The sequence below is a fragment of the Eumetopias jubatus genome, unplaced genomic scaffold (genome assembly GCF_037043125.1).
Source record: "Eumetopias jubatus isolate StellerSeaLion01/CBP00866 unplaced genomic scaffold, mEumJub1_p1.0 scaffold_14, whole genome shotgun sequence".
Lineage (NCBI taxonomy): Eukaryota > Metazoa > Chordata > Mammalia > Carnivora > Otariidae > Eumetopias > Eumetopias jubatus.
Window position 1 is genome coordinate 56734098 of NW_028274820.1, and position 27955 is coordinate 56762052.

The 27955-nt window shown below is 39.8% G+C and overlaps 1 protein-coding gene across 3 annotated transcripts in view; it reads right to left on the bottom strand.

Annotated features, from left to right (window-relative positions):
- Window positions 1–169: 169 nt before the first annotated feature.
- IGF2BP3 (insulin like growth factor 2 mRNA binding protein 3) overlaps window positions 170–27955 on the bottom strand; it is a 143487-nt gene continuing 115701 nt past the window's right edge. Inside the window, exons 10-15 of one of the 3 annotated variants that reach the window (XM_028119257.2) lie at window positions 26462–26587; window positions 10166–10282; window positions 6574–6648; window positions 3744–3875; window positions 2914–3027; window positions 170–2643 (exon numbers count right to left, since the gene is read on the bottom strand). In XM_028119257.2, coding sequence (XP_027975058.1) covers window positions 2545–2643; window positions 2914–3027; window positions 3744–3875; window positions 6574–6648; window positions 10166–10282; window positions 26462–26587 — 663 coding nt within the window. In that variant the 3' untranslated portion in view covers window positions 170–2544. Of the gene's footprint in view, window positions 2644–2913; window positions 3028–3743; window positions 3876–6573; window positions 6649–10165; window positions 10286–26461; window positions 26588–27955 lie in introns of all 3 variants that reach the window. The other 2 variants (XM_028119256.2, XM_028119258.2) reach the window with 2 other exon arrangements.

The window sequence follows — 27955 nt, forward strand, 5'->3', positions numbered from 1 at the left end:
CCCATTGGTCTTATTACTTAAAAACCTACAGTTCTTACTTTATAGGCACCACTGTAGTATCAAGATCCACAGTAAGTACTATAGAATGAAGATGATAAGGTAAGCACCAATATCTAGTGGTAAATTGAGACTGACATAGTATTAGTAAAAATCTGAGTTTATAGCTTGATTAAATTTGAACATTCACATTTATTCGAAAAACCAGAAATAAAACATTCCATACACCAGGCTGCACCTACTGATGAAAAACTTTATTCTGCATCAAGGTATCTGGAAAACGAAGCTGCATTTGGGGCACATTACAGATGAGGAATGATCCATGTGCGGTGAGTACAAAACTCAATTACAGAATTAGATACTCCATTACCATTGCTTAATTAAAGGTAAAACGATTTGCTAAAGGCTAGAAGTGAAATATGATAGAATTTTAAACCAGCAGAAATAAATGCAGCACCTATCTGTGTGTGTGTGTGTGTGTGTGTATATATATATTATATATATATATAAAAACAAACATGAGAAAAATTAAACACTGAGGAAGAGCTCTGGCCTAAGCACATCTCACCTGAAATCCAACCAGAAAGCCAGTCTATGATTTTATTTTTGCAATTCATTATATGAAAAAATTATGAATGCTAGGTGAATTGTGTGAAAGGGCACTTTTTGGCTAAAACTACAAAATGAACTGGTTTTCTGAAAACATTTAGGAAAACATTTCAAGTCTTTTTCAAAATGTTTAATTGATAACAGTGATCTTCAGAATTAATTGATAACAGTGATCTTCAGAAAAACGTATCTAGTCTGTAGAAATTCATCTTGAAATACAAAGGAGGCCATATTTTTCAAAGGCTTATTATATATGCCCTTCAGATCAGTGTGATAATGATGATCAGAAAAACGTATCTAGTCTGTAGAAATTCATCTTGAAATACAAAGGCGGCCATATTTTTCAAAGGCTTATTATATATGCCCTTCAGATCAGTGTGATAATGATGACTGATCATTCAATGAACAAAAGCAACAATTCTGAGAGCAGTGTGGCCTTGGAGACCACCCACACCCACATAATTGTACATACTGGGCTTTGCCATCAAGTTTAGGAATGGGCACATGAATTCAGTATTCTGTATCAAAGGTCAAATGTCTTCTCATAGTCATTCAAATTATATTCCAGATACTGTTTTCTGGTATCCTCTGCTTTTTGACTTTTCAAACAACTGGTTGCAGAGAATACAGAAATCCTTCTGTATTTTATGTAATATTTTAGGTAGCCTTATATTTTTCTTGATCATTGTTTAAAAATCTTCAAAATAGCTTAGTGAGGCTCATGACAGTGCCTGGCACATGGAGATGTAGCCTTGATACTGCCCTTAAACACTGTCCCACCGTCTGAGTACCCCATTGGTCTTCACAAAGCAGTTCTGTTGGGGTCTGCTCAAAGTGTAGACCAACTGGTCTGAAGTGTGTTGGCAAACTAAGCATCCCGTAGGACAAGCTGAAGCTTGCTTTTTGCCAAAGTCCACAGGGGCTGCATCTCTTCATCCATGCACTTTAGGTAGTGATAGTCTAAAGCACAAAGCATTTTTATGCATTTAATCACGTAGCCAAACAAAAAAAACTGAAGTCTCCTGAAACTCATTTAAACTAGCCGTTCCAAAACCTCCTGCAACCACTTTGCTCTGTTTAGTACCATCAAAAGAGTTCCCTACCATAAACGAAAAATTAAATGGTATTGCTGCTCTCCAAATATAGGCACTGCTCCATATCACTGAACATTTATTGGACTTTCCAACTAGTGGTGTCAAAAGCCTCAAAAAACCTGAAATTAATTTTCCAGCTTTACGGTCACCAGCCAGAAGTAAAACTTTTCTGTTATTTTCCTGTTAGCTAATTAAAGTTTTTTAAAAAACTGTTGGACTTTTATCTTTATAAAGTATATAAAATTTTTCAAAACAAAAACAAAAACAATTTGCTTTCATTGCATTACTGAATACCTGAGGTAGTTGAGTAAAAATGCACGTTTAATACCCCTGCCAACACCATTCAGCACTTCCCTTAGGTTATTCATGTTAGTGTTAGATAAAAATAAAACTGAGAACAGTTTTTCTATGCTAATAGCTTAAGTTGCTGTAATCATTCTATTCTGATCCAATTTTAACAATTGGATTTGGGAGCAATCTATATTTTATGAATTTAAGTGACTGCATCATTAAGCCGATTTCTGGCATTAGGGGGGTATATTAAGAAAAATTAGAATATTTGTTACACCGAGAATACAACAAAAGGGAAGTGCAGAGCTCCTCTCTTTCCCTCCCTCCCCCCACTTATTTTTTTTAAAGCTGGGTGTCATACATTTCAGAGAGCATAAAGTATACATTCTCACAGAGACAGGAGTTCAAAAGTTGCCTGGTCCTCAGAAACAACTGGCTAGGTAAAAACTTGTGCATGTAATTCTGGATATTAGGGGTTCAGCGCCCATCTGTTGGTTAAGCAATCTGTCTTTGGTTTGGCATCTGCCTCTGTGGTGGGCTGTTTCCTGAGCCTTTACTTCCGTCTTGACTGAGGTGGTCCACTTTGCAGAGCTTTCTGCTGTTGGTGCTGTTTTACCTGAGTCAAAATTTCCTGAATTTTTCTCTGGGCAACCTGCAAAAGGAGAGGGATTTGAAATTTCTACCTAATCAAAGGTTACTAAAAGTGATTTTACTCTTCCATTTCACCAACTTCAGATTTGAAGGTTAAAGATACATACTAGTTTAGTTTCCTAGTAGTCTGAAATTACCTGCTAAAAAGGGATTAAGCGTGTTAAGCACCAAACAATGCTGAAGATTTATATGGGGTGGGGGCACACCCACAGGAGAATTGCTTCCATTGGGGAAAGAAGCAAAAGAGCTTACCACATTAGAGCCCACTTGCCTGGCAAGCATAGAAGTGACCAGTTATTTTCACAACCACTTGGTCATTCTCATCAGGTGTCTGGTCACGAGGGACAACTACTTCTGCACTTGACAAATTCTGGAGCTCATTCACCTGAACAAGATAAACACATCATGTTAAATTGAGGTTTTAAAAAAAATTACCATTTGCTGAGCACTTACTATGGGCCAAACACTAAACTGTGGCTTTACAAATTGCATCTAATCCACTGATAATTCTATCAGGTTATCAGTACTGTGCCCATTTCAAGATGATAGTAAACTAGTAAACTATCTAGTAATCTAGATATAAACTAAGACTTAGCCAAAAAAATTGATTTGACCCATTACACAAGTGAATGGCAGAACCAGACTGAATCCCTGAAAGTCTGATTCCAAAGTGGATGCACTCAATTACTTCAAAATTATAAACAGCTTTGAAAACACCTTAGAAGTTATATGTGCTAAAGAGAAGCTGGCAACCATTTGCTTTTTTGTTACAGAGGTAGGTTATAAAGGTAGATGACATTTTAAAAAGTTTTCTTTCCATCAAGTGTGCAAAAATCAAAAGCTGAAGTTACGTCAACCAGAAATGCTAAGTGCCCCTTGTACATGAGAGTCCTCCCACACAAAGTGGGCTGAAAGCAAGGCATTACTTCGACTAGTGGCTGACACCAACACTCAGGAAGAACAAAAGGCAGTCTTCTCCAAACCTTGGCCCAGATGATCCTGCTTTTATAAGTTAGCCCAAATTCAGGGACTTGGAACTCCTAAGTACCTTTCAACGCTTTCCCTTTCATACCACTGCACAGGTTTTGCTGATGTACTTGCCGTTTTGCCTCCTTTTCCAATAACTCTGCCAGCAGCAAAGGACGGCACTCTGATATGAGCTTCAAGTTTCACCTCTTCTTTAGGACTAACAAAGTTTTCTTCTTTAATTTTTCCATAAATTCTTCCCTGAGCCTACAGATGAGAACATATCCTATCAGTGTCATTCATGAAGGGAAAGAAGGTCCATTAATGTCAGAGATGGCCCAAATCCACTGGAATGGCTCTTGGTAGGGACACCTGCAGGTGATAGACTGTTGCAGATGGCCTAAGAGGCAAAGTTAGGAAGGTTCACAGTAACAACCAGGCATCACAGAGGTGGCAACTGAATGACTGACTGAAGAATACGATTTATTCTTTGAACAAAAAGAATTAAAGCCAATTAGTACTCAGCCTAACTAAAAATAAATCATTTTTGTGGGCAAATGGCCATTTGCCCTCAGATTGTAAAAGGTAAAACCTTTCCTGCTTTCAGTAAGAAAGTAATTGCGTTTTTCTTGAGGATAAGAGATGGGGAAGAACTATAGAGCCAGCTGTGTCAGGGTCACACCTGCTGAAAGGATATTTTCTATTGAAGGGTTTCTTCATCTTAGCCAAGTGGCTTCTACTTTGAATAAAGCGACAAAATCAGGTTAACACACACTTATGATATAGTCAACACATCCTGATACCTACTGCATGCAAAGAGACATTATGCTTAAGAAACGTCTATTATGTACAGCCATTAATTTGCTCTAGTATATACCAAAGGATAAAGAAGTCAGAGTTGGTTTAATCTGACAAGCTACCAGGGTCAATCACAAAAACAAAAGTACCCAACACATTTTACATTTTCACTGGTGCAGAAATGATAAGCTCATTAGAGGGGGTTACAGAAAAAACAAAAATCCATCTTGGTACCCTATATTCCATTCTCATGTCTCAGGCCACAGATCTAGGTATTAACACAAAGGACATGGGAATATATATCCCTCTTCCAAAACAAAAGCTCTCGAATTCATCAGAAAAAATATGGGATAGGAGGTTTACCACTCCTTAGATCTCTAAAATAATTCACTTGTAATTATCACTGATCACACAAATATTTAAGCATTACAGCTTTTCTTAAATATTCCATTTAAGGGTGTCCGGGTGGCTCAGTTGTTTAAGCGACTGCCTTCGGCTCAGGTCATGATCCTGGAGTCCCGGGATCGAGTCCCGCATTGGGCTCCCTGCTCAGCGGGGAGTCTGCTTCTCCCTCTGACCCTCTTCCCTCTCGTGCTCTCTATCTCTCATTCTCTCTCTCTCTCTCAAATAAATAAATAAAATCTTTAAAAAAAAATATTCCATTTAAGATGACTATACTATACCACATGGGCATTGAAGGATTCAGGGAAACAAAGCGAGTTTCCCAGCATACAAATATAGGAATTTTAAGATAGTAGTTCCATTTATAAAAAAGAGCTCAGCACGAAGAAGAAACATACAGTAATTGATGTCTATGTTTATCTTTTAAGATTTCAAACTAAAAGTGACTGATCCTGTAGGTTTGGGATAGGAAACAGTTTGTAACATTTCTGAGTTAGGACTTCAACTGCCTGGACCAGAAGGCTGGTGTGAGAGACTAAATTTCTTCACCTGAGTTAGACCCCAGCCAACTGCACCCACATCTCAAAGCACCTCCTTTTGTTTCCTGTTCTTTCTGTAAATGAAGTGAAAAAAGCTTTGGATTTTTACTGAAAGATCTATGAAAGTGATATTTTAAAAGGGGGGGAATTGGGGAGAAGTAGGCACTGTTACTAGCTGCATTTTAGAGCTAAGGGAACGTAAGGTTCAAGAGTTGTCCTGTTATACAGGTGGTAAGACTAAGACATGGGTTTGGGATAAAGTAGTTAAATTCTAATGCAGTAGTTATTTTTACAACACTTGTACTAAGTTTTACGGGAGAAATCATGTACTTGAAAGTATGTGTTTTAGAATTTGGCAGAGTCAGTCTGATTCATCCCGAGTCTGCTGAAAACCACCATCAGCTTATTTATATTGTGCTTCCTATGTGGCAAGGAATATTCTAAGCACTTTATATAGTCTTTATACCTTATAACCTTGTTTCAACCTTGTGGGTGTTCTAATCCTCATTTTACAGCTGAGTAGCCAGAGAAAGGTTAAGTAATTTGCCCAAGGTCACACAGCAGATAAATGATAGAGCTGGGATTTGAACTGGCAGCCTGGATGCCCAGTCTCTGCTCTTCATCAACTCTCATTATACAACGAAGGGCATTCCAGCTGCAAAGGTCCCAAACCCCAATAAATATAAACAGTGGTTCACACCAGGACACATGCCAGAAGAGTTTCTACCATTTCTGCTTCTAAAATTGGAAGGATTAGAGTGATTTGTGGTCAGACTCTGGACAAGGGCTCAGAGTTAATAGAAGGGTAAGAGAAAGGAGGGGGGGGCATTTTAATTCAAGGTTAAGGCCTCTCAAGGACAAGAGGGAAATTTGAGGAACAAGCTTTCCACGGCATAATAACCGGACAGGTTTGTAAATGTCAGTCTTAAAGGTCTCACCTTCACATAGTAAGAAGGCACTGAGTAAATTCTCCTTTGGGAGATAGGTAAACTCAGCAACCATTACAAAACTCTCAAAATTGAAACAAAGTCTTGTTTGTTTTTTGTTTTGAAATGTAACTCTGGGTATATTTCTACTCTGTTCTTAGCCTTATGATTTTCCATTGGGAGATTCTTTACTGAGTTTTATTAAGGGAGAAGCCAGGTTATGGAGTTCCTGAAAAGAAAGCATTAACATTCTTTGAATCCATTCATTTGTTACCTGTGCACACACTCTAGAACACATACCTTGAACTGAGCCTCTGGTGGCCCAGTGATAATCACCATCCTCACTTTAGCATCTGGTGCTTCAGCTGGAGCAATCTGTAATAGACACATCAAGGGGGGATGACACGTTCAGGTGCCACTGATAGAAACGTTACATACACCAGCCTGACATTTGTGCACGACTTACTGAAATGTAAAATGAAAGCCTTCTGGAAGAAAGCTACAGAGCAGCAGTGATTAACGTGGGTTCCTTATTTCTGGCTCCTGCCATGAACTGAGCACTTAAATTGTGCCCGGCCCTGATGTAAATGTCCACATGCAATCTCAGGTAATCCTCACTGGGTTCTAATGAGGTGGTACCTGTACTTTACAGAGGGGAAACAAGGCTGAAGAAGTTGAGTTACCTGGCCCACCCATGATCACATAGCTAATCCAGCTGGAGGGAGAATTGGATCTTGTCTCCACTGCCCATGTTCCTCATCACTACACCAATGGTGCTCAAAGTGTGGTCTTTGGCCCATATGCATCAGAACCCCCAGGTCTGTATGTGCAAGGAACTGCTATGTTCACAAATCTAAGACTATTGGTAAATTCCCCTGAAGTATGCTCGTTAGAATAACATGAAATAAACTAGCACTAATTTGGCAGAAGGAAAGTAAATGGCTTTTCTATTTTTGCTGAATATATGAAATCACACAAAAAGCCTGGGCCAGGGGAACTGTTGCAGAGGCTATTGAAGGGAGAGGAAACCAGCATTCTTCCTCAGTCATAGGATTTGGGGACCCAGCTGGTAGTCGTTTTAAAAGAAAAAAATTTGCTAGACATATGCTGTATTAGAAACAAATTCTTACTATTTACCAAATAGATTATTATGTAAGAACAGGAAGCAAAAAAATGATAAAAACTACCCTAAATTCTACCATTCATTATGATCCGTCAGTTACTAATGTAGTTACTAGATCTCTTCCCACACATGTTTACACAATCAAAGAATGTTTTTATTTTTAATGGAGTCATCTTTTCTCTCTTCCTCTGTCACCTACAGCCACGCTAATACTATTCCTACTTTATGCTGGGCACTAATTTTGAGTCTATAAAACAAGCAAATAATTACTTCCCTTTAGTCTAAGCTCTTAGAATTATTCACAGGAAACCCCTGGAACAAAAATATCATTCTTTATCTTTCTGACTAGATTTGTCAATACTGGTGAGGGAGGACTGGGGCTAAGGGCACTCATACATGGAGGTTAAGAGTATAAATTGCTATAGTCTCTGAAAAGCCTGAAAACACATGCCCTTCGACTCACCAAATCTACTTTTATAGACTTACCTTAAAGAATAAGTTTGTATGTAACAATTTGCTAATAGAACATGGCACTATTTGTGCAGAATAAGTTAGGAACAGTCTAAGTGTCCAATAAGTGAACAAATAATTAGCAAATACCAAATATATGCCTATTAAGTACATATATGAAATTTATGTATATGTAAATCTAGCAAAGTGTTAAGAATGGTGGTGCGGGTGCCTGGGTGGCTCAGATGGTTAAGCGTCTGCCTTCAGCTCAGGTCATGATCCCAGGGTCCTGGGATCGAGTCCCACATCGGGCTCCCTGCTCCTTGGGAGCCTGCTTCTCCCTCTGCTTCTCTCTCTCTCTCTCTCCCCATCTCTCATGAATAAATAAAATCTTTAAAAAAAAAAAGAATGGTGGTGCATCTTTCAGATTATGTTTCAGACTTTCTTGGAAACAAAATATTTTACCCTAATTATAAAACCTTTAAAGCCTGAAAGAACACTGAATAACCTAAATATGCAGTTTTTCCAAAGCCAATCTACTAGGTTCTTCTTGCACGTGTCAAAGACTTATTTTTAACTCAATCAGGAAACTTGTAGCACAGTAAAGTTGGTTCAGCCCTCAGTCTTTTACCATCTCTTTCCCTTTATCTGTTTATCTTGGCTGCATTTCCTGTTAATGTATTTTGTTATCTTTTGCTACAAGAGAGCATATGAGGGCTATTTCTGTGTTTTGCTTTTTTATTAACTATTTAATTTACATACAGTAAAATTCATTCTTTGGTAACAAATGCATAGGCAGATAACCACCACTACAATCAAAAATAGTTCAGTCACTCTCCACAATTCTTCCTGCTATCTCTCTTTATATTCAAGCCTATATTCCACCTCCAGTTCCTAGTAACCACTGAATTTTTTCTCTATTCCTATAGTTCTGCCTTTTCCAGATTTTACATACGATTGGATCATAGAGTATGCGGCCTTTTGGGTCTGATTTCTTTCCCTTAGCATGTAACATGAGATCCAACCAACATGTATATATCAATAGTTTATTCTTAATATCCTCTGTATAGGTGGACCACAGTTTATCTATTTGCCCTTTGCTGAACATGTGCTTGCTTCCCCTTGGGCGATAGCTGCAAATAAAGATGCTATAAACATTTGAGTCCAACTTTTTTGTGTACTATTTTTTTTAAGATTTTATTTAGAGATTCACTTATTTATTATGAAAGAGTGCACGTGTAGAGGGGAGGGGCAGACTCCCCACTGAGCTTGGAGCCCTACATGGGGCTCGATTCCAGGATCCTGAGATAATGATCTGAGCCGAAATCAAGAGTCAGAGGCTCAAGTGACTGAGCCACCCAGGCACCCCAGTACTGTATTCCTTTAAATAAAATATCTTAAGGGCGCCTGGGTGGCTCAGTTGTTAAGCGTCTGCCCTTCGGCTCAGGTCATGATCCCAGGGTCCTGGGATCGAGCCCCACATCGGGCTCCCTGCTCCATGGGAAGCCTGCTTCTCCCTCTCCCACTCCCCCTGCTTGTGTTCCCTCTTTCGCTGTCTCTCTGTCAAATAGATATTAAAAAATCTTTAAAAAAAATTTTTATAAAACATTAACAACAAAAAACACCCCACTAGACTGATGTTTTCCTGAAGAAAAATTTCACTGCATTGAGCCATTATCAGTTTGTGCGTATGTTAAACACAATGAGCTATCTCTGTTATATTGTTTCTCAGCATATCAAAATTCAGAATCTTCAGAGCACACAATTCTCTAGTTGGTGGATACCATTAACTGTCCTCTGATATTTGTTATCCCACTTTCCATAATAATAAAATATTTAGCTCAACATTTCCCTGTTGCTCTTTCAGCTGTGTCTGGCCTTCTGATGCAGTTTCTGAGCAATGAAATGGAGATAAAAATATCTTATGGCAGCTAATAAGAAACCTCTGTAAGAGGAAGGTTCTTAGTGTTCTCCAACTGGCTGGACCCCAGACTTGTGAGAGCACAGAATATTGTCATTTGGGGCCAAGAGGGACCAAGGCCATGCCTGGGGAAGATAAGCTAGAACTAACCCAGGTCCAGGGACTTAGTGGGCCAAAACTACCGCACCAGCGGTAGTTGGACTGCTTACCTCCAGACTACTTTTTTCTGAGAAGGCAACTTACTTTGTTGAAGCTGTTGTTCAGGGTTTTCTGTTACACCCTATGTAGCTGCGGTATAGACTGCCACATGCAGTTCGATTATGAAGTGGCAGGACGACTCATGTTCCTGTGACTTACTGTCATTAAAGCACTAACAGCCACGGTTGGCAGAACAGTACCTTAATAGAAGCTCCTGCAAAGCGAGAAAGCTGCTTGATGTGCTGCCCCTGCTTGCCGATAATGGCGCCAACAGATAGGGCTGGGATAAACAGATGAACAGTCTCCGTTTCTGATTGCTGCTGGAAAAGACAGGACATACGTGTGTATTTGGTAAAATTAGGCTATTATCATTGGCAGAGAGGTGGGGGCATTCTCATATGGTAGGAATATTAGGAAGTTGGTAAGAGTGCTGGTAAGAGTTTACCTGAAGTTGAGAACATCTCCTATTCATCCTGAAAGCATCTGAATTTAAAAGGTCACTTTTCTCTACACAGTTTTCTTCAACTTTAGGATGTCACTGATTTACAGATTTAAAAGGTAAGTCAGAGTCATAAAGTTTAGATTCTTGACAAGTGAAATTCTGGGCCACACATCACCGAACACAACTGCATCCAAGGACACCAAGTCTACACCTTATCGGTGTGGGTTTTGCTTCATAAACACATACCTGATGAACTAGTCTCAAAGGGAAGAACTCTTGAGTCTCATTACATAGGACTGAATTGTGTAAAACCTTAGCACCACCATTTGGTACACAACCACACCCAAACATAGGACAGGATTAGAAGAGAACGCTCACATTAGTGGCAAAACGCCCTAAGATTCTTTCCCATATAGTTCGTTATTCCTCCCATCTCTGCCCTTCCTTTGCCACTTAACACACGGACAAATTGGAAAACATTTTTAAGGCTAACTCCTCAAAGGTTCTTCAAATATGGATTTTATCTATACACTTCTCAACTTCCCACTTCAAGCCAACTATGTCCTTCCTGAATCATTTCCCTTCAAATAGTCATTCTTGTAGGGCTAACAGACACTCAAGAGAACACAGTGACTGGGTTCAAAAAAAAGCTAATCCAAGATTCAGTGATGTTACTGGTGAGCTACCGGTTCTAAAATGCAGAAGCAGTGCACATGTTCATATATTAATACTTGCCTTTTTTTTTTTTTAAGTAGACTCCATGCCTAGTGTGGAGCCCACCGTGGGGCCCAAACTTACAACCCTGAGATCAAGACCTGAGCTGGAATCAAGAGTTGGATGCTTAACTGAGCCACCCAGGTGCCTCAATACTTCCTTACTTTCTAACAACATTAAAAAAAACATGCTTCCCAGGATAAGTCAATTCTAAGAAATTTACTCCAGGAAATATATTTTCTAAGACTTTTTTAGAGCAATTTTAGGTTCACAGCAAAATTGAGAGGCAGGTACAGATTTCTCATATATGCCAAGAAATATTTTAAGATGACCACAATTGAATATACTAACTCAATATGCAGTTTTTTAAAAAGTTCACCTACCAACTAAGATTTATAGAGATATTAGAGGATATATTGCAGTAAGAAATGTACACATTAACTACTTGGTAAGAAACACTTCCACAGAATTCTCTCTTGAGCCTTCTTAAATTCCTATTATGGAGGATAGGATAAATTCCATTTCCAAGTACTCAAGTTGGTCCCTCAAGTACTGTAATATGTTCACACAGAGCCATGAAACAGCATCAGTCTAATTTCTAATTTACAAACCCTCTCTAAATTTGTAAAGTCTCGAACAAACAGGTCAACAGTTTGGCTTTCAAACATCCCAGGAACTAGGAAAATCTTTAGAACATGATCATTTTAAGCAGTTTCTGAAAATCTTAGTCAAAGGAAACAGGAGCACTGGGCTCATTCATTTTTACTGGATGTGGAACAAATTTTATGCTACCTAATGTTAGTCCACCAAATGACCACCACTCTTCCAACACAAAAATTACCAGGGGCATTATCAGCTCCATCTTCTCCCTATTAAGCCCAGAGAGCATGGAGCACTCCATACCACGGGTCTATGGGGAGATGGCGCTCAACAGCAGAAACCCACGTATGGATGAATCAGCCATTTCATTTGTCCCTCCACACGCACTTACCAGAAGGCCATTCCACCATAGGACAGTTTACTGACACTATTTGGTAGGAATTTTTTTTAAAAACTAAATTAGTAAACAGAAACACTCTGGAAATAACAAAAAGGCTGGGCTGGTTCTTAAAGGAAAACCTTTTGTCTATGTATCAGTTAAGAAATTGAAATGGGGGCGCCTGGGTGGCTCAGTCGTTAAGCGTCTGCCTTTGGCTCAGATCATGATCGCAGGGTCCTGGGATCGAGCCCCACATCAGGCTCCCTGCTGACTGCGAAGCCTGCTTCTCCCTTTCCCACTCCCCCTGCTTGTGTTCTTGCTCTCGCTATCTCTCTCAAATAAAATCTTAAAAAAAAAAAATTGAAATAAAAAGGGGGAAATATAAGATAAAAAGATACAATGTCAATAAATCTGAAAATATCAAAAATTTGTCTAATAGGATTTACCAAAAATCAGAAGAATTTACATTGACCTAAACAACTGTTAACTTCTATAATCAACTAATTACCTAAAGAAAGCACCAAGCCCAAGTAAGTCTAATTCTTCCAGGCAAAATGCTCAGGAAGAATGACCAAACCCAGCGGAAAAGACGACGTGGGAAACTAGGTAAGGACGGGGGAAATGGATTTAATAAGCCAAAATAGTCAATGAATGGGAACATGCTACAAATAACATGTCTTTGTTTTTTTTGTTTTTTTTTTAAGATTTTATTTGACAGAGACACAGAGAGGGAACACAAGCAGGGAGAGTGGGAGAGGGAGAAGCAGGCTTTCCACTGAGCATGGAGCCTGATGCAGGGCTGCATCCCAGGACCCCAGGATCATGACCCAAGCCAAAAGCAGACGCTTAACCGACTGAGCCACTCAGGCACCCCCAAATAACATGTTCTAATTTGTTTTTTTACCATAACGATACAGCTTGGATCTCATTCATTCATATGGCCCTGACTCATCCCATTAAACAGGGTAGTCCAGCTAGACTCACTACTGCTGACTCATCTCCATGCATGTGTGTTTGTGTATGTGTAGTTAGCAATTTTCAACTAATTCATGTAATGCTGCAATCAAATCTTTGTATAAAAAATTGTGCCCTTGTACAAATACCTCTACTATATAGATTCTTAGAAATAAAACTGAGTCAAAGGTTCTGAACGTTCAAAATTGATAATTATCAAGTTATACAAAAAGTTTCCCCACTCTGTTGGAATCCCAGTTAAGACATTCACGGAATATTTGAGTGCTACCTTTGTGTTTAGCATGGTGGAAGATGAGTAAAAAGCATGCTGAGGTCAAAATTCAAGTTTAGGAAGAAGGCAACTATGATCAGGGAGCAGGGGTATACAGGAGTCCTGTGTGGTGAGAGTTTGTGAGTGTTCTCTGTGAGGTGCATCATCTCATCTACACCTCACTACCCATACAACTAATAGAAACTAACAGCATTTCCGTTTTAAAAATGAGAAAACCGAGCAAAAGAGATTAAGTGACTTGTACATGGTCATATACTGATTAGTGTTGCAGCCAGCATTCAGAGACTTCTCTCTCAAGCCATGTTTCTTAAAAAAAAAAAAAAAAAAAAAGACCCGTGTTTCCAACAGCTATAGATACGCTTTATAACACAGAGCTGCAGAAGTGATTCTTAAGAACAGCCCCGGGGCGCCTGGGTGGTTCAGTCAATTAAGCGACTGACTTCAGCTCATATCATGATCTCAGGGTCTTGGGATCGAGTCCCACGTGGGGTTCTCTGCTTAGCAGGGGGCCTGCTTGTCCCTCTTCCTCTCCCCCTACCCCACTGGAGCTCTCAAAACAGACAAACAAAACAAAAACCCACGTAATAGCCCAACAGAACTCTCAGCTGAGGAGGTGCTGCCTTCCCTGGTGGTATCATTCTTCTATCTACCTCGGTATGATACCTTTCCTGAGTCAAAAGAAATTTCCTATGGGTAGTTGGCAAAAGCTTAAGCCTTTGATTATCAATGTGCAAAAAATGGCATCAGAGATAGTCCATTAAAAATTGTTTATTTGGGGGGCACCTGGGTGGCTCACAGTCAGTAGAGCGTCCAACTCAATCTCGGGTCTTGATCTCAGGGTTGTGAGTTCAAATTCCACATTGGGCGTGGAGCTGCCCACTATAAAAAAAATTCTTTATTTTGAAGAAAAGGGATAACTAAAGGTTAAGAATGATGTAAAGGGGGTCAAAAGGCACAAACTTCCAGCTATATAATAAGTCATGGGAATGTAATGTACAGCTTGATGACTACAGTTAATATTATACAGCATATTGGAAGGTCGCTAAGAGAGATCTTAAAAGTTCTTATCAACAAGGAAAAAACCACCATGCTAATGGATGTTGACTTACTGTGATCGTTTTGCAATATATACAAATATCAAATCATTATGTACCCCTGACACCAATGTTGTATGTCAATTATACCTCAAAAAAATTTACAAAAACTTTAATAGTTTAATTGAATCACACACCAAAAAAAACCAAAAAAAAAGATGCTCCAACAGAACAAGGATCCGACAGCAACAGGTTTGCTCATCAGCACACTTTTTTTTTTTTTTTTAAGATTTTATTTATTTGACAGAGAGAGACACAGCGAGAGAGGGAACACAAGCCGGGGGAGAGGGAGAGGGAGAAGCAGGCTTCCTGCTGAGCAGGGAGCCCAATGCGGGGCTCGATCCCAGGACCCTGGGATCATGACCTGAGCCGAAGGCAGACGCTTAACGACTGAACCACCCAGGTGCCCCTCTATGAGTATTTAACATACTTTATAACTTAAGAGTCTCAATGTTTGTTTCCACTGTGAGAATAAAATAACCACATCACAGAAAAGTTTAAGAAAAAATTCACAATTCCTTCATCTTTACCTGACAGTTATTTTGTTGTATCTGAAGGTACTATTCAAGATCTGCAGAAAATTTGGTTTCCATTTTTTCACTAATTTCTCTAACACTGCCATCAAATCTCTAAACATAAATCCTGTGCCCCTATACAAATACTTCTAAGATTTTTATGTAATAGAAACGCTGGATTGGAGCATTAGCATTTAAAACTGACAGGTTATTTCCAAATTTTCATACTAACACATTTATTTTATGGTCAACATAGATATTCAAGAAAGGGGGAAATCATCTTATTTTGAACCACGCCTTTCACACTTACGAAACAGAAAGCAACATCAGACTCGAGACCCCAGGCCGTGTTTTCTACAAATGCAAATCATCTGAACTGTGCTCTTCTTTCTAAGTCTCTTTCTTGACCTGTAACCCACACGTACCTATTTCCTGTTAAGAGTTAACCCCAAATCCAACTCCAGGAAATATTACTGAGGAAAATCATTGGATTCTGTTTCTTCAGCATATGTATAAATAGTTGTACTACTTTCTTTACAACTTAGTATCCCTGGTGTTTCCCAGGACGTCGTAACACACTGCAGGTCTTAATACAGCAGTCAGCTACATGGAGCCTGCCTGATCTCCATATAAGCACTCTTAGAGCAAATATACCAGAAGAGGGTTTGCCTTCCCACTAAACTCTGAACTGTGGAGATCTGTGATAGGGGCCTGTCCTGCACAGCTTGGCCAAATCACTTCTGTTGCTATTCACCAGTGAAGAACACTGAACGAGTAACATTAGTTCATTCTTTTAGTATTTCCCAGTCCCAAGAATAGTGCCTCTGTGTGCAAAGCACCATACTTCACAGCCTGTCAGTGTGTTCTGTAATGACTAAGTACCATTTATTCCAGGGGACACTTTAAGGCCTTTCTTATTTTAATAACTGAATTAATGAGGACATTGACCATAAATGGTGCTTAATGTTAATATTAATTTGTCATTCTGGTCCTTATGGCAAAACTGATAACATTAATCCTAACTTTTTCTTTAAGTAAAGATAGAATCTAAGTATTTTATCTCACTGAGAACATCTATACCATGTTCTTCTGAATAATATGCCTTTTTTTTGGCCTGACAGCGATAAAGACCTTTTTAATGATCAGACTAAACCCAATCTGTAACTCGCCCAGATCTGCCCCATTGTATTTTGCCATGACTGTGTAATTATTTGTTTTCTGGGCCTTGTTCCAGAAAGATTTTAAGCTGCTCAGAAAATACACATAATCTAGAAGTAAAACAAAGGAGGCGAAGAAATAAGACCATAGGGACCTGAATATAAAAGATGAAGCCAGGAATGCTGTTCTTGTATACATTTGGAACTAAGCTTCCTAGCAGCTAATTTTAAAAAAGAAAATCAGCTGCATAACTGAGTATGCCTGGAAGAGAAAAACTATCCATTTGCTTAGTAAAAAACACTTTTCCCAGGACTGAGCCCAGAGAGCACAACTTCTTTCTGTCTTCAGAGGATTGATGTTAACAGGAATCCTTGGAGCGAAAGCTGCAGAGCTTCGCAAGCACAGAGCGGGCATGTGTCCTAGTCCAGAAGATACTGAAGACAACTCTGCTAGGAGAAAAGCTCAAACCTATGCTACCGCCACAAAAGCTGAACAAAAGCCAAATAATCTTTCTGACATAGTGATGAAAGGCCATCAGCGCTTTTTTTCGTTGCTTTTTGGGAGTGGGAATCAAGTAGGAGTGAACACGTCCAATATGAAGACTAAGAACAAACTGTAAAGTTGTGTGAGGCTTTGGAAAAGGAGGGGTGGTCAGTAGAGAAGGGCCGAAGGGACCAAATTTTAAAGTTAAGACATAAAGAATCCGCATACAGAAAAATGTTCTGTGCTGCAATGAAAACAGGAACAACAAAGTTTGTCAAATAACAAAAGCAGTGTCAGAAAGAAGCAAACTAAACGTACCAAGAGGTGATGCCCCACACTGATGGGCAGTGATGTGCACTCCTGGCAATAGCACCTTAATAAAAAGTTGACTCATCAGAAGTCTGAGGCTTGATGAAAACTTTTTTTTTTTTTTTTTTTAAGATTCTATCTACCCATTTGACAGAGACACAGCGAGAGAGGGAACACAAGCAGGGGGAGTGGGAGAGGGAGAAGCAGGCTTCCCACAGAGCAGGAGCCCGACACGGGGCTCGATCCCAGGATCCCGGGGCCATGACCCGAGCCGAAGGCAGATGCTTAACGACTGAGCCACCCAGGCGCCCCATGATGAAGACATTTCTGAACATCACCCAACTCCCTTCATGCCAATTCCATATCCACCGAGCACCTCCCCAACCGTAACTTTTTTTTATTATGTTATGTTAGTCACCATACATCATTACTTTTTGATGTAGTGTTCCATGATTCATTGTTTGCGTATAACACCCAGTGCTCTCCATTCAGTACATGCCCTCCTTAATACCCATCACTGGGCTAACCCATCCCCCCACCCCCTTTTAAAGGAACTTTTTCTCTGGGAATATAAGGCATCTCACATAATTATCCTATCTGACAATCATTAAACTGGCTCTGTGGGGGTCGCCTGGGTGGTTCAGTTAAGCATCTGCCTTCGGTTCAGGTCATGATCCCAGGGTCCTGGGATCGAGCCCCACATTAGGCTCCCTGCTCCTCGGGAAGCCTGCTTCTCCCTCTCCCACTCCCCCTGTGTTCCCTCTTTCGCTGTGTCTCTCTCTCTCAAATAAATCTTTAAAAAAAAGATTTATTTGAGAGAGAAAGAATGAGAGAGAGAACAAGTACATGAGAGGGGGGAGGGTGAGAGGGAGAAGCAGGCTCCTCGCTGAGCAGGGAGCCCAATGCGGAACTCGATCCCGGGACTCCAGGATCATGACCTGAGCCGAAGGCAGTCGCTTAACGAACTGAGTGAGCCACCCAGGCGCCCCTCAAATAAATAAAATCTTAAAAAAAAAAAAACTGGCTCTGTGGTACAAATTACTGTTGTGTAGAGTTCTGCATAGTAAGCCATGTTTCCAGGATTTGGATATGGAGATGATTCTTATTTACAGAACTAAGAAGCCAGAACAATGGGTTATGATAAGCCCCTTGCACCTGTGACTTTAAGTCTCTGAGATCAAGCTTGAAAAAACTCTTTAGCATTACCCTTTCTTGTTACACATTCTTTGCATTTAGGTTAATGTTCAGCTGCATTATCCTGAACCCTTCGTCCTAAATCTTCAGAGGTGAAGGATGGTCACATGACCCAAGCTGCTTCCCAATGGATTTCTGCCAGATGCCTATCGGCAAAACTTCCTTTGGACTTCTTGGCAGACTCTACGTTATAGCTTGAAATAACATAAGAACAAAGCTGCTCAACTGAAAGTTTGCATAACTGGTGAAGTCTGCCAATGAGTAATTCCTAATCATCTATCATGAGGAGATACAAGAATGAGCAAACAGTAAGGTTAAGTGTATTTACTTTGTGGGGAACAGAATCGAAGACATCACAAAGGCATGGAGACCTGCCTGCCAGCCATCAAGACCAGCCTTCAGGAACCTGGAAGGATGCCAGTGTTTCCCTTTGGTTTGTATAACAGATACTCCTGGGGGTGGGGGGGGTTGTTTTGGTTTGTTTATTTTGTTTTAATGGATTTGAGTCTGGAACTGAAATTAAGTTTACTCAACTCCATGACCTGAACAGAATATTGAAAACTTAAAAAAAAAGGGGGGGGCACAGAAAGTTTCTCCCCATAGCTAAGTAAAACCAAGGCCTCCTAGAGCTACTCAGTGGCTAATACAGTAAGTTATTTACTTTGAATTTTTTTTTTTTTTTACTGACAAAAGAGCTGTACCTACAATAAATCCTAAGGCTAAGAGAACGGATTCAAAAATCCCTTCCAACTCATAAAATATTTTTTCTTAAAGAGCACCTTGAACTATCTAAAAACCTAAGAAAATGTTCATCCATCTTGCCTCTTCGATAAACAGTAAGTTTGCAATTGTAAGATCACACTATTGTTCTGGAGACTTCTGGGAAGATTCCAAAGACGCTATCAAAATTATGAAGACAACAGCACTGGAGCTAACTTCTGCCAACCCGAACGTCAGGAAATAACATTCAGCTATGGATGCTGTTCTATGCTATGCCAGCTTCAGCTCTTGCTGTGTTCAGGGGCTGCCAATTGCCTCTTCCCTACTGTCTGAGCGTTTTTGAAAGGAGCATTTCTTGTCATTTCTAAACTCAAAGTTTGCCAATTAAGTACTGCCTGAGCCAGCTGCTAGGCAGGAACTAGAGACTTTTTGTCTGTTGGAAGAACCGACTCTGGCTCTATTAGAAAAAAATCCACCTGGCAGGTTCCAGTTAGAATACATTGTTGGGGGGGGGGGGGAGGTGGGGAGGTGGGAGGGTGAGCAAAGTTCTGGAATAGAACGGAAGCAAGGGATTTATCCAAAGTCGAGGTCCATCAGTTCGCCTTTCATATTACAAAGCAGCAGTGAGAAAACAGGAGTAGAAAAATGAAACAACTCTAAAAAAAAGAGGAAGCAATACATAAAAAGAGAGTCAGAGTCTTTGAAACATTGAGTCATCAAAACCTACTTACCAGGCAATATACACTTAAAGTAAAAGAGATCCACTGCTAACCTACAGGGCATCAAGGATTAAAGAGTCAACCTTAATAAGTAACCGACTTCCCTGTGAGAGCTTCTAAGGACCAGCAAGCTTCTCATCAGCAGCTGTGGATGCCAGGCTGCGGTGGAAGAGCAACCTCACGTGCTAAGCGCAGACACCTGCCAACCTTTATCCCTCCAACCCAGTTTTTAAATAAATGTCATCACAGACCCTCAAAGACCTACAATACTAGGTTCCTCAGCAAGAAGAAAAGTGAAGCCAAAGGGAAAAAAAGGGATGTAAAAAGAAATGGTAAGAAAAAAAATTGATAAAGCTTTGGTAAATTTAATTATTGCCTTTAAAAACAAGTTTGTGTTTCAAAAAGTGGTGACCATTAGGTAAGACTTAATAGTATTAGTGATCTGAGTTTAGACAAAGAACCGAGTCTAATAATATACAGTGAAGACAAAGCTATTCCAAATTAAATACTTCCCCACCAAGAAGTTCTATACTAAAACAAAACTTGTCAAAGAATTGTTCCCTTAAAACAGTAAATCAGGAAGTTACCTCACAGCTATTTGGAAGTATAGTTCACTCTACCTAGGATCCAGAAACACAGTACATTCTCTGAAAATGGTGTTTTCCCTTTGTTTCGATGTGAAAATGATCTGTAGGAGTGGAATCTGAAAGATCGAATTTTCTCCTCCAGAATCAATTTAGATTATTCTGGGGTTTTTGGGGGGTTTTGTTTTTTTTTTTTTTTTGCATGGTTTTTGTTTGGTTTTGTTTTTGAGAGAACTTAAAAGCTCACCTGCACCCTCCCAGGCTCTGCAAGATTCCTTTTGCAGGTAGTATTACTAAATCCAGTGGGAAAGAATTATTCATCTCTTCAGTTACAGACACGGTTTCCCAGCTTCTCTTGCAGGTAGCTGTAACCGATGTTATGTTCTGGCAAACATGACCAATGCGTGGAAGTGTAAAAAGCTATTGTCAGTGTCCTTATATGAGGTGGCTCTTGATTTTTTATCCTTCATTCTTGCTGGCTAGAATCAGACTCAATGGCTGGAGCTTGAGCAGTCATTCTGATCTGGGAGGCAGCATGCTAACTAAGCCAATAGGAGCACCTGTCCTAGATGATGCAGCACAACCACTACCAGCCTTGGATTGTCTACCCTTCACCTCTTCTGATGAAGAAGGAAAATTCATTTAAACCAATTTATTTTCCTGTAACACAGAGCCAAAGCTAATCCTGATACACATAGCATGCCAAAATATATTTAGAGGCATGAAAACAGACATATGGCAGCATCTCATAGATGGTTTTGGCCTGATATTTGTGGGTTGTAAGAACAGGTGATCCAGAGAAAAGGGGGCAAAAGTTTTTGACCACGGGTTTTTTTTTTTTTTTTTTTTAAGAGAGAGAAAGTGCAAGTGGGGTGAGGCAGGGAGGCCTAAGAAGAGAAACTTAAGCAGGCTCCACGCCCAGCATGGAGCCGGATGCGGGGCTTGATCTCATGCCCCTGAGGTGATGATCTGAGCCCAAATCAAGAGTTGGACGTTTGACTGAGTCACCCAGGCGCCCCTTGCCCACACTTTAAAATAAAGCACCATACAAGGTAGAAAGAGTGACATACCTAAGTGGTATGTATTTATGCTTATCCCAAATATTGTCTACTGTGCATTGCCCTTAATATTTTTTCCAACATTTAAGTCCACCTTCCATAGAACAGTAAACATTACTTGCAGAACAGCAGTTTGGCAATGAATGGGTAACGAAAAACTCCTGATGACCTTTACAAAATCACAAATTTCTGAGCTTCCATCTGCTCCCACTGAGATTTTGATTCATGTAAGTCCAAGGAGAGGCACAGGTCCTTAACCAGTTAAACAGAGCAGCTGTTGTTAACCTTGGCTATCTCCACACTGGAGTCAGCCAGAGAGCTTTTCAAAGTAGTAATACCTGAGTCTCACTCCCAATTCCTACCCTTGGGGATGGACTCTAACACAAAAGGTCCAGGGTAATTCTAATGTAAAGAACAAAAAAACATTTTTCCTCGTAAAGCAGAAAGTAGAGAAAGCTATTCTTTACAGAACATTGCCAACTAATACATGTAAAAGACGACGGACATAAAAATAGTAATATAAGATTAGGCAAATGTCAGCAATGGATATTAAACCCACTGGGGGAAAGAATGTTGGGGAGCAAGACACATATTCTCAAAGTACTACTGATTACATCTTAATCATAGATAGGAAAGATACCTTTACAGTGCAGAAATCAGACAGACACTACCTTAATTTTATGATCAAACAACATGGCCAACAATGAAACACATGACATCATCTGCTTCCCCTGGGACACAGAGAAGGTATTCCTGCCCCCCCCCAAAAGGTACAACCCTGAGCCTAATCATGTACAAATAGTTACTCAAACCCAAATTAGGCGGCATTCTAACCACTAGCCTGGATTTTTCAACGCCCTAAATAAACAAGTGGGGGGGATAGGCAGTAGGTGACACCACATAGGATGCACTCCTGCTAAAAAAAAAAAAAAGGGGACTAGAGAGACATGACAACTGCAATGTATAATCCCTAATTGGATTCTTTACTAAAAACACTGCTATGTAATAGAACATTATTGGGATAACTATGAAATTTAAGTACAGACTGCATATCAAATAATAGTACTGTGCCAAGTTTCTTTCTTTTTTTTGGATTTTATTTATTTGACAGAGCATGCGAGCAAGCACGCACACAAGCAGGGGGAGTGGCAGGCAGTGGGAGAGGGAGAAGCAGGCTCCCCGCTGAGCAGGGAGCCCTATGCAGGACTCCATCCCAGGACCCCAGGATTATGACTTGAGCTAAAAGCAGACACTTAACTGACTGAGCCACCCAGGCGCTCTTGTGCCAAGTTTCTTAAGAGTGATGATGATACTGTGGTTAACATCAAGGTGAATTCCTTGAGGAGACTAAGTTAAAAATAGTACAAAGCTCCCATTAATAATTACCTTTAATTACAACGTTTGTACACATATATACCAAATTTCCAAGACAGGATTATATACCTATGTATTTCTAAGAGGAAAGGCAATTGCGAGCACATATTTTTTGAAATCCACAAAAACAAAGATTTATTCCATTCTGGAGAAAAGGGTAGATTACAGGAGTAGTTCTCCGGATAATTGCTGACACATTCTTTGAGGTCTAAGACTAATATGCAGAGATAAAGTTAGCAGGTTTAAATCTACAGAAAAATCACAAGAACACACTCATCTACAGCAAACACATGCAATATACCCATAATTTATCAACCATTCCACCTAGATAGATGATAGATTTGTCTTCTTTCTTAGCACTGTTTTGAATGCTACCTCCTACACCAATTTAGAGAAATGTCCATGTGTGAAGGTGGGGATTCTATTATACCACTGCCTACGTATATGTAGAATAAAATGCCCACTTGAATTCTGCAAAGAACTTGGATTGTTAAGATTGTCCACATTTTATCCGTTTAGGAAGAGACTTTCCTTTCCTTCCCCTGAAACCACCAGCCCTCAGGGGTTCTGAGCTCCTTCCCCCTTGCAGTGTTTCTGCCGTTACTACCGGCAGCTTCTCCATCTTCCGATCTCATTGGCTGCTTCTACACCTAGCTGATTTAGTTCTAAAGTCTCAGGAAAAGCAAAGACCACCTATTCCAGTGGGATCTTCCTTACATTTACTTTTGATTCGCTTTTATTAAAGATCACTGACCCTCTTACCCCATTCTTAAAATGAAACAAAATCTCTACTTGCTTCAGTCACTCAGATATTTAAAATCATAAAAAATCCTTTGGAAATAATGTTTTTAACATACTCTCCCTTCTCTTAAAAGAATCCTAATTTTTCTTGGAACACAACCCATTACACAGAACTGTATCACTAAATTACAAAACTGAATAAATCTAGATAATATTCCTCTTATTTATGTATCTTAAAAATAGCTACCTAACAATTCACTTTAGGAATTTCTGCACTGAGGCAGCCACATAAGTGTAAAGGACAGAATGTTCTGTAATGCTACCAGTTGTAATGTGAGAAGCTTTACTGATCATGATATGTAACCAGTAGAGAGAAAAGAATTTAAATGACACTTCAGTTTACAAATTGGGAAAGTGAGGGACAGACAGATAAAGGGGCGTGTCCAAAGAGAAAGCTAGTTTAGGACAGCTAGCAGAGATGCAGTTTACATAAGAACTTCTTCAGCACAGAGTTACTTTAAATAATCAGCTCTTTGTCACTTTTAATCAGTGCTGTTTTACACAGAAGTGTCAGGGATACATGTGCCCTAAACTCAGTAATAGGACAAATGCATCTATTTATAATAAAGAAAATAGCAGCCATTATTAGATGTTAAGTCCATAGTCTCTCAAATTCCTGTTTTAGGCTTACTATTACCCTCCTCTTAAACTTTTTATATTATTGAATTATGTAAAAACTAGAAATGCCTAACTCGAGAGAAGAGTCCTTAGAGATAATTCATCTATTTTAGTTTCTTCAATGCGCAGGTGAGAAAACAAACGCAGAGGGAAAAGGAGAGTGACCTATGGTGATATAAAGCGCAGGCAGAGCTGGGCTGGTCTCTCATGGTTCGTCTCCCCCTCCGATTTCCCCCCTTCATTTTTCCCTTCCTTCTCCTAATGTCCTCCATGAGGAAAGGACTTTTAAAAGGCTTCCTTCAAAAAAATAAAAAATTAAAAAATAAAAGGCTTCCTTCATCTTTAACTTCACTTGGAAGTTAACTGCTTTGAAAGGTCAATAAAGGGGCACCTGGGTGGCTCAGTCGGTGAAGCGTCTGCCTTGGCCCAGGTCCTGATCTCAGGGTCCTGGAATCAAGCCCTGTGTTGGGCTCTCACCCCAGGGATCCTTACCCCAGCCCCTTTCAGCATCAAGGTACACACAAGTTAGATACTTCACAGCACCTTTAGCTGTGTTGGAAAGCTTCAGATAATGCATGATGTATCTATTCACACTGATGTGGAGTTGAAATTTTGATGCCTATCCATAGTTTAATGGGCTTTGTTATATGGATTCTGGCACCAAACATGTTCGGAGTGGCAGGTGAGTTGCAGGGGAAGATGCAAATGTTGCTGATCATGAAGGCAGAAACACTGCAAGAGGCCAAAAGTGAAGAACATCTAACACAGTCTGGTGGTTAAGGACAGGCCAAGGAAATTCTCCTTCATAAAGGGATAAAATATGAACAATCTTAGCAATCTGTGTTCTCTATACAATTCCAGAAGCATTTTACTCTACACATAGTCTAGGCAGTGTTATAATGGAATGCCCAACGAATTCCAGCTGGACATTTTCCTAAATTGGTATAGGAGGCACTACTCAAACCATCTAGTATAGAAGAGTCAAACAGGAAGGGAGAGAAGTAAAAACAAATCCATGACGGAAGATCCTAGAATGATGCTAAATTTATTTCACATGACTGTCTACCTCCAATTATCATTGACTATGCAAGAGAATTGTGAACTACTTTCCCAAAAAATTACTATGTAAAGTATCTGCTATGCTGCAATTATTTTTATACTATCACTGGTCTCCCATTTTTGAAACCTCAGAGAAAATGCTCTTCTTAAAAAGCAAATATAAAAATAAGGTTTCTTTCTTAACAGTCTACCTCTTTACAAACAAATAAAAGCTGTTTAATGGTTGCGCACACACATACGTAATAGACCTGTGAGCAAAACTATCTTGAGTTCACTGTTTAAAAAGCACACTCAAGGGATGCCTGGGTGGCTCAGTCGGTTAAGCGTCTGCTTTCAGCTCAGGTCATGATCCCAGGGTCCCGGGATCGGCGGAGAGACTGCTTCTCCCTCTCCCTCTGCTGCTCCCCCTACTTGTGCTTTCTCTTTCTCTCTGGTAAATAAATAAAATATTTAAAAAATAAATAAAAATAAAAAGCACACTCAAAATGGAAAACATGTATTAACCTTTAAAAAATTTTTTTATTTATTTGAGAAAAAGAGCATGCACTAAGAGAGCATATTGGGGGGTGGTGGGGAGGCAGGCTACCTGCTGTGCCGGGAGCCCAACACGGGGCTTGATTCCAGGACCCTGAGATCAGGACCTGGGCCAAAGGCAGACGCTTCACCGACTGAGCCACCCAGGCGCCCCTTTATTGACCTTTCAAAGCAGTTAACTTCCAAGTGAAGTTAAAGATGAAGGAAGCTTTTTATTTTTTAATTTTTTTTTTTTGAAGGAAGCCTTTTAAAAGTCCTTTCCTCATGAAGGACATTAGGCAAAGGAAGGGAAAAATGAAGGGGGGGAATCGGAGGGGGAGACGAACCATGAGAGACGATGGACTCTGAGAAACAAACAGAGGGTGTTAGAGGGGAGGGGAGTTGGGGGGGGTGAGCCTGGTGATGGGTATTAAGGAGGGCACATACTGCGTGGAGCACTGGGTGTTATATGCAAACAATGAATCGTGGATCACTACATCAAAAAGTATGATGTATTGTATGGTGACTAACAACATAATAAAATAAAATTAAATTAAATTAAAACAAAAAGTCCTTTCCTTCAATTTTTAGAAATAACTTCTCCCCCCCCGCCACCAAGTCTCAACCATTTCTTTTGGTATTTAAAAACCAATGTTGACAACCCTACCACCCCAAAACTTCAAAAGGTAATTCACATGTCCACTCTACAAAGGGGTAGGAAAAAAGGTTCCACTGACAGGAACTGGAAAGCATGTGCTGGCTCCCAACTGATAGATCATATGGGAACCAGGTTTTACATTAGAATTTGTCCCAATGAGCATTTAATGTCACATGGCTTGAGGGCAACAAAGTCTGACTGTGGCCCTCTGACTGCATCCCACTCAACCACACAGAAAGCCAAGGTACATTATCTTACCTCAAACTGTGGGTAAGGAGGAGTCATAGCTGAAGGGGGCCCTGAGGTGGGAGGTGGCATCCCTGAAGTGGGTGGGAACAGACCCAAGGCATTCAGATTTAATCCAGGAATTAAATGTGCTTGAAGCTGCAACAGTAAAAAGGTCTCTCATTTTACAATTAAAAAATCAAGTGTAAGTATTTATAAGTGACAATATTCAGATTGTGACCTCTTGTCAAGAAAAAAATCATTTTATAACTCAAATTTTAGAACAAAGCAGATGTTCCATGTGATTCTACTTGAGTATTTGTTCATATTTCTTGATATTTTAAAATCCATGTGCTCATTTGCCCCCTCTTTAATGCAAAGCTACACTACCTTTCTTAAAGCAGGAAACACACCCTCTTCCTTTAATGATCAGCTCACAGTGCTTAAACAAATATGTACTCTGTATGCTATGGGCACACAGTAAATACAAGCTGAAAAACATGCATTAGATGAAGAAGTAAGCAAACAAGATTTGTGCACTGAAAAGCAAACCAGATATACAGAACAAGCTATTAAGAGATCTTTAGTACTTGGATAAAATTTGGCAGCCATGGGTCTAAAGGCCTAAAACAAAGTCAAGATCTTTGCAATCAGGTCCCAGCCCATGTAACTATGGCAACTAAACCTATCTTTGGAGTAGATCCAGGAGCCAGAAAGGGGATTTTGTTTTGGTTGAATTTTATAAAGATTCAGGAAGTGAGGTGGAGATGACAGAGCTGAGATGTGAGCATACTTGAGAAGCTCTTTAAAAGGTATATGGAATTGGATTTGCTCTCAAGGGACACTGAAACATCAGATGAGCAGTGATGATGAGAAGGTAGGCCAGGAAGCCAGTCATGTGGGCTAAAACAATCAGCATTCTTCTAGGCTCTTCTCTCAAAAGGTACTATCATTTCTCTATTTCCCTTCTTTTAGGTGTAGGGCCCCACTGAGGAGTGTGTTTTTCAATCATTTACTTGAAAATTCAAAATGGACTTTTGAAATGTTATATTTTCTGCATCATTCCATCCATTAAGGAATGTCAGCCGTTCACTTCAATTGCCTTCATTGTGCTAGACAAATTATTATCATTTTTAATTCGTCTCCAAGGTTTATGACTGACCAATTAAGTTTTAAATTTGAATTCTTTACAGTTGATTTTATATGCACACTATCTAGTGTAATCCCAGTCCTAATCATGGAATCAGTATAACCATAGTAGCCCCATTTTACAGATGAGGAAACCAATGCTTGGGGACCAACCAAGAGAACAGAACTGTAGCTAATAAGTGATTGAGCTGGGATTCAAACTCAGTTCACATACCTACCTCTTAAGCCCACGTTCCTACTATACTAATCTTCTTCAAATTAACATTGTGTGGAAGATAGAAACCTTTTTAGGTAGGTATTAGCCTTATGTAACAGATAAGGAAGCCAAGTCTCAAAGACTAAATAATTTGCTAAAATCACAGAGAACAAAGCCTAATG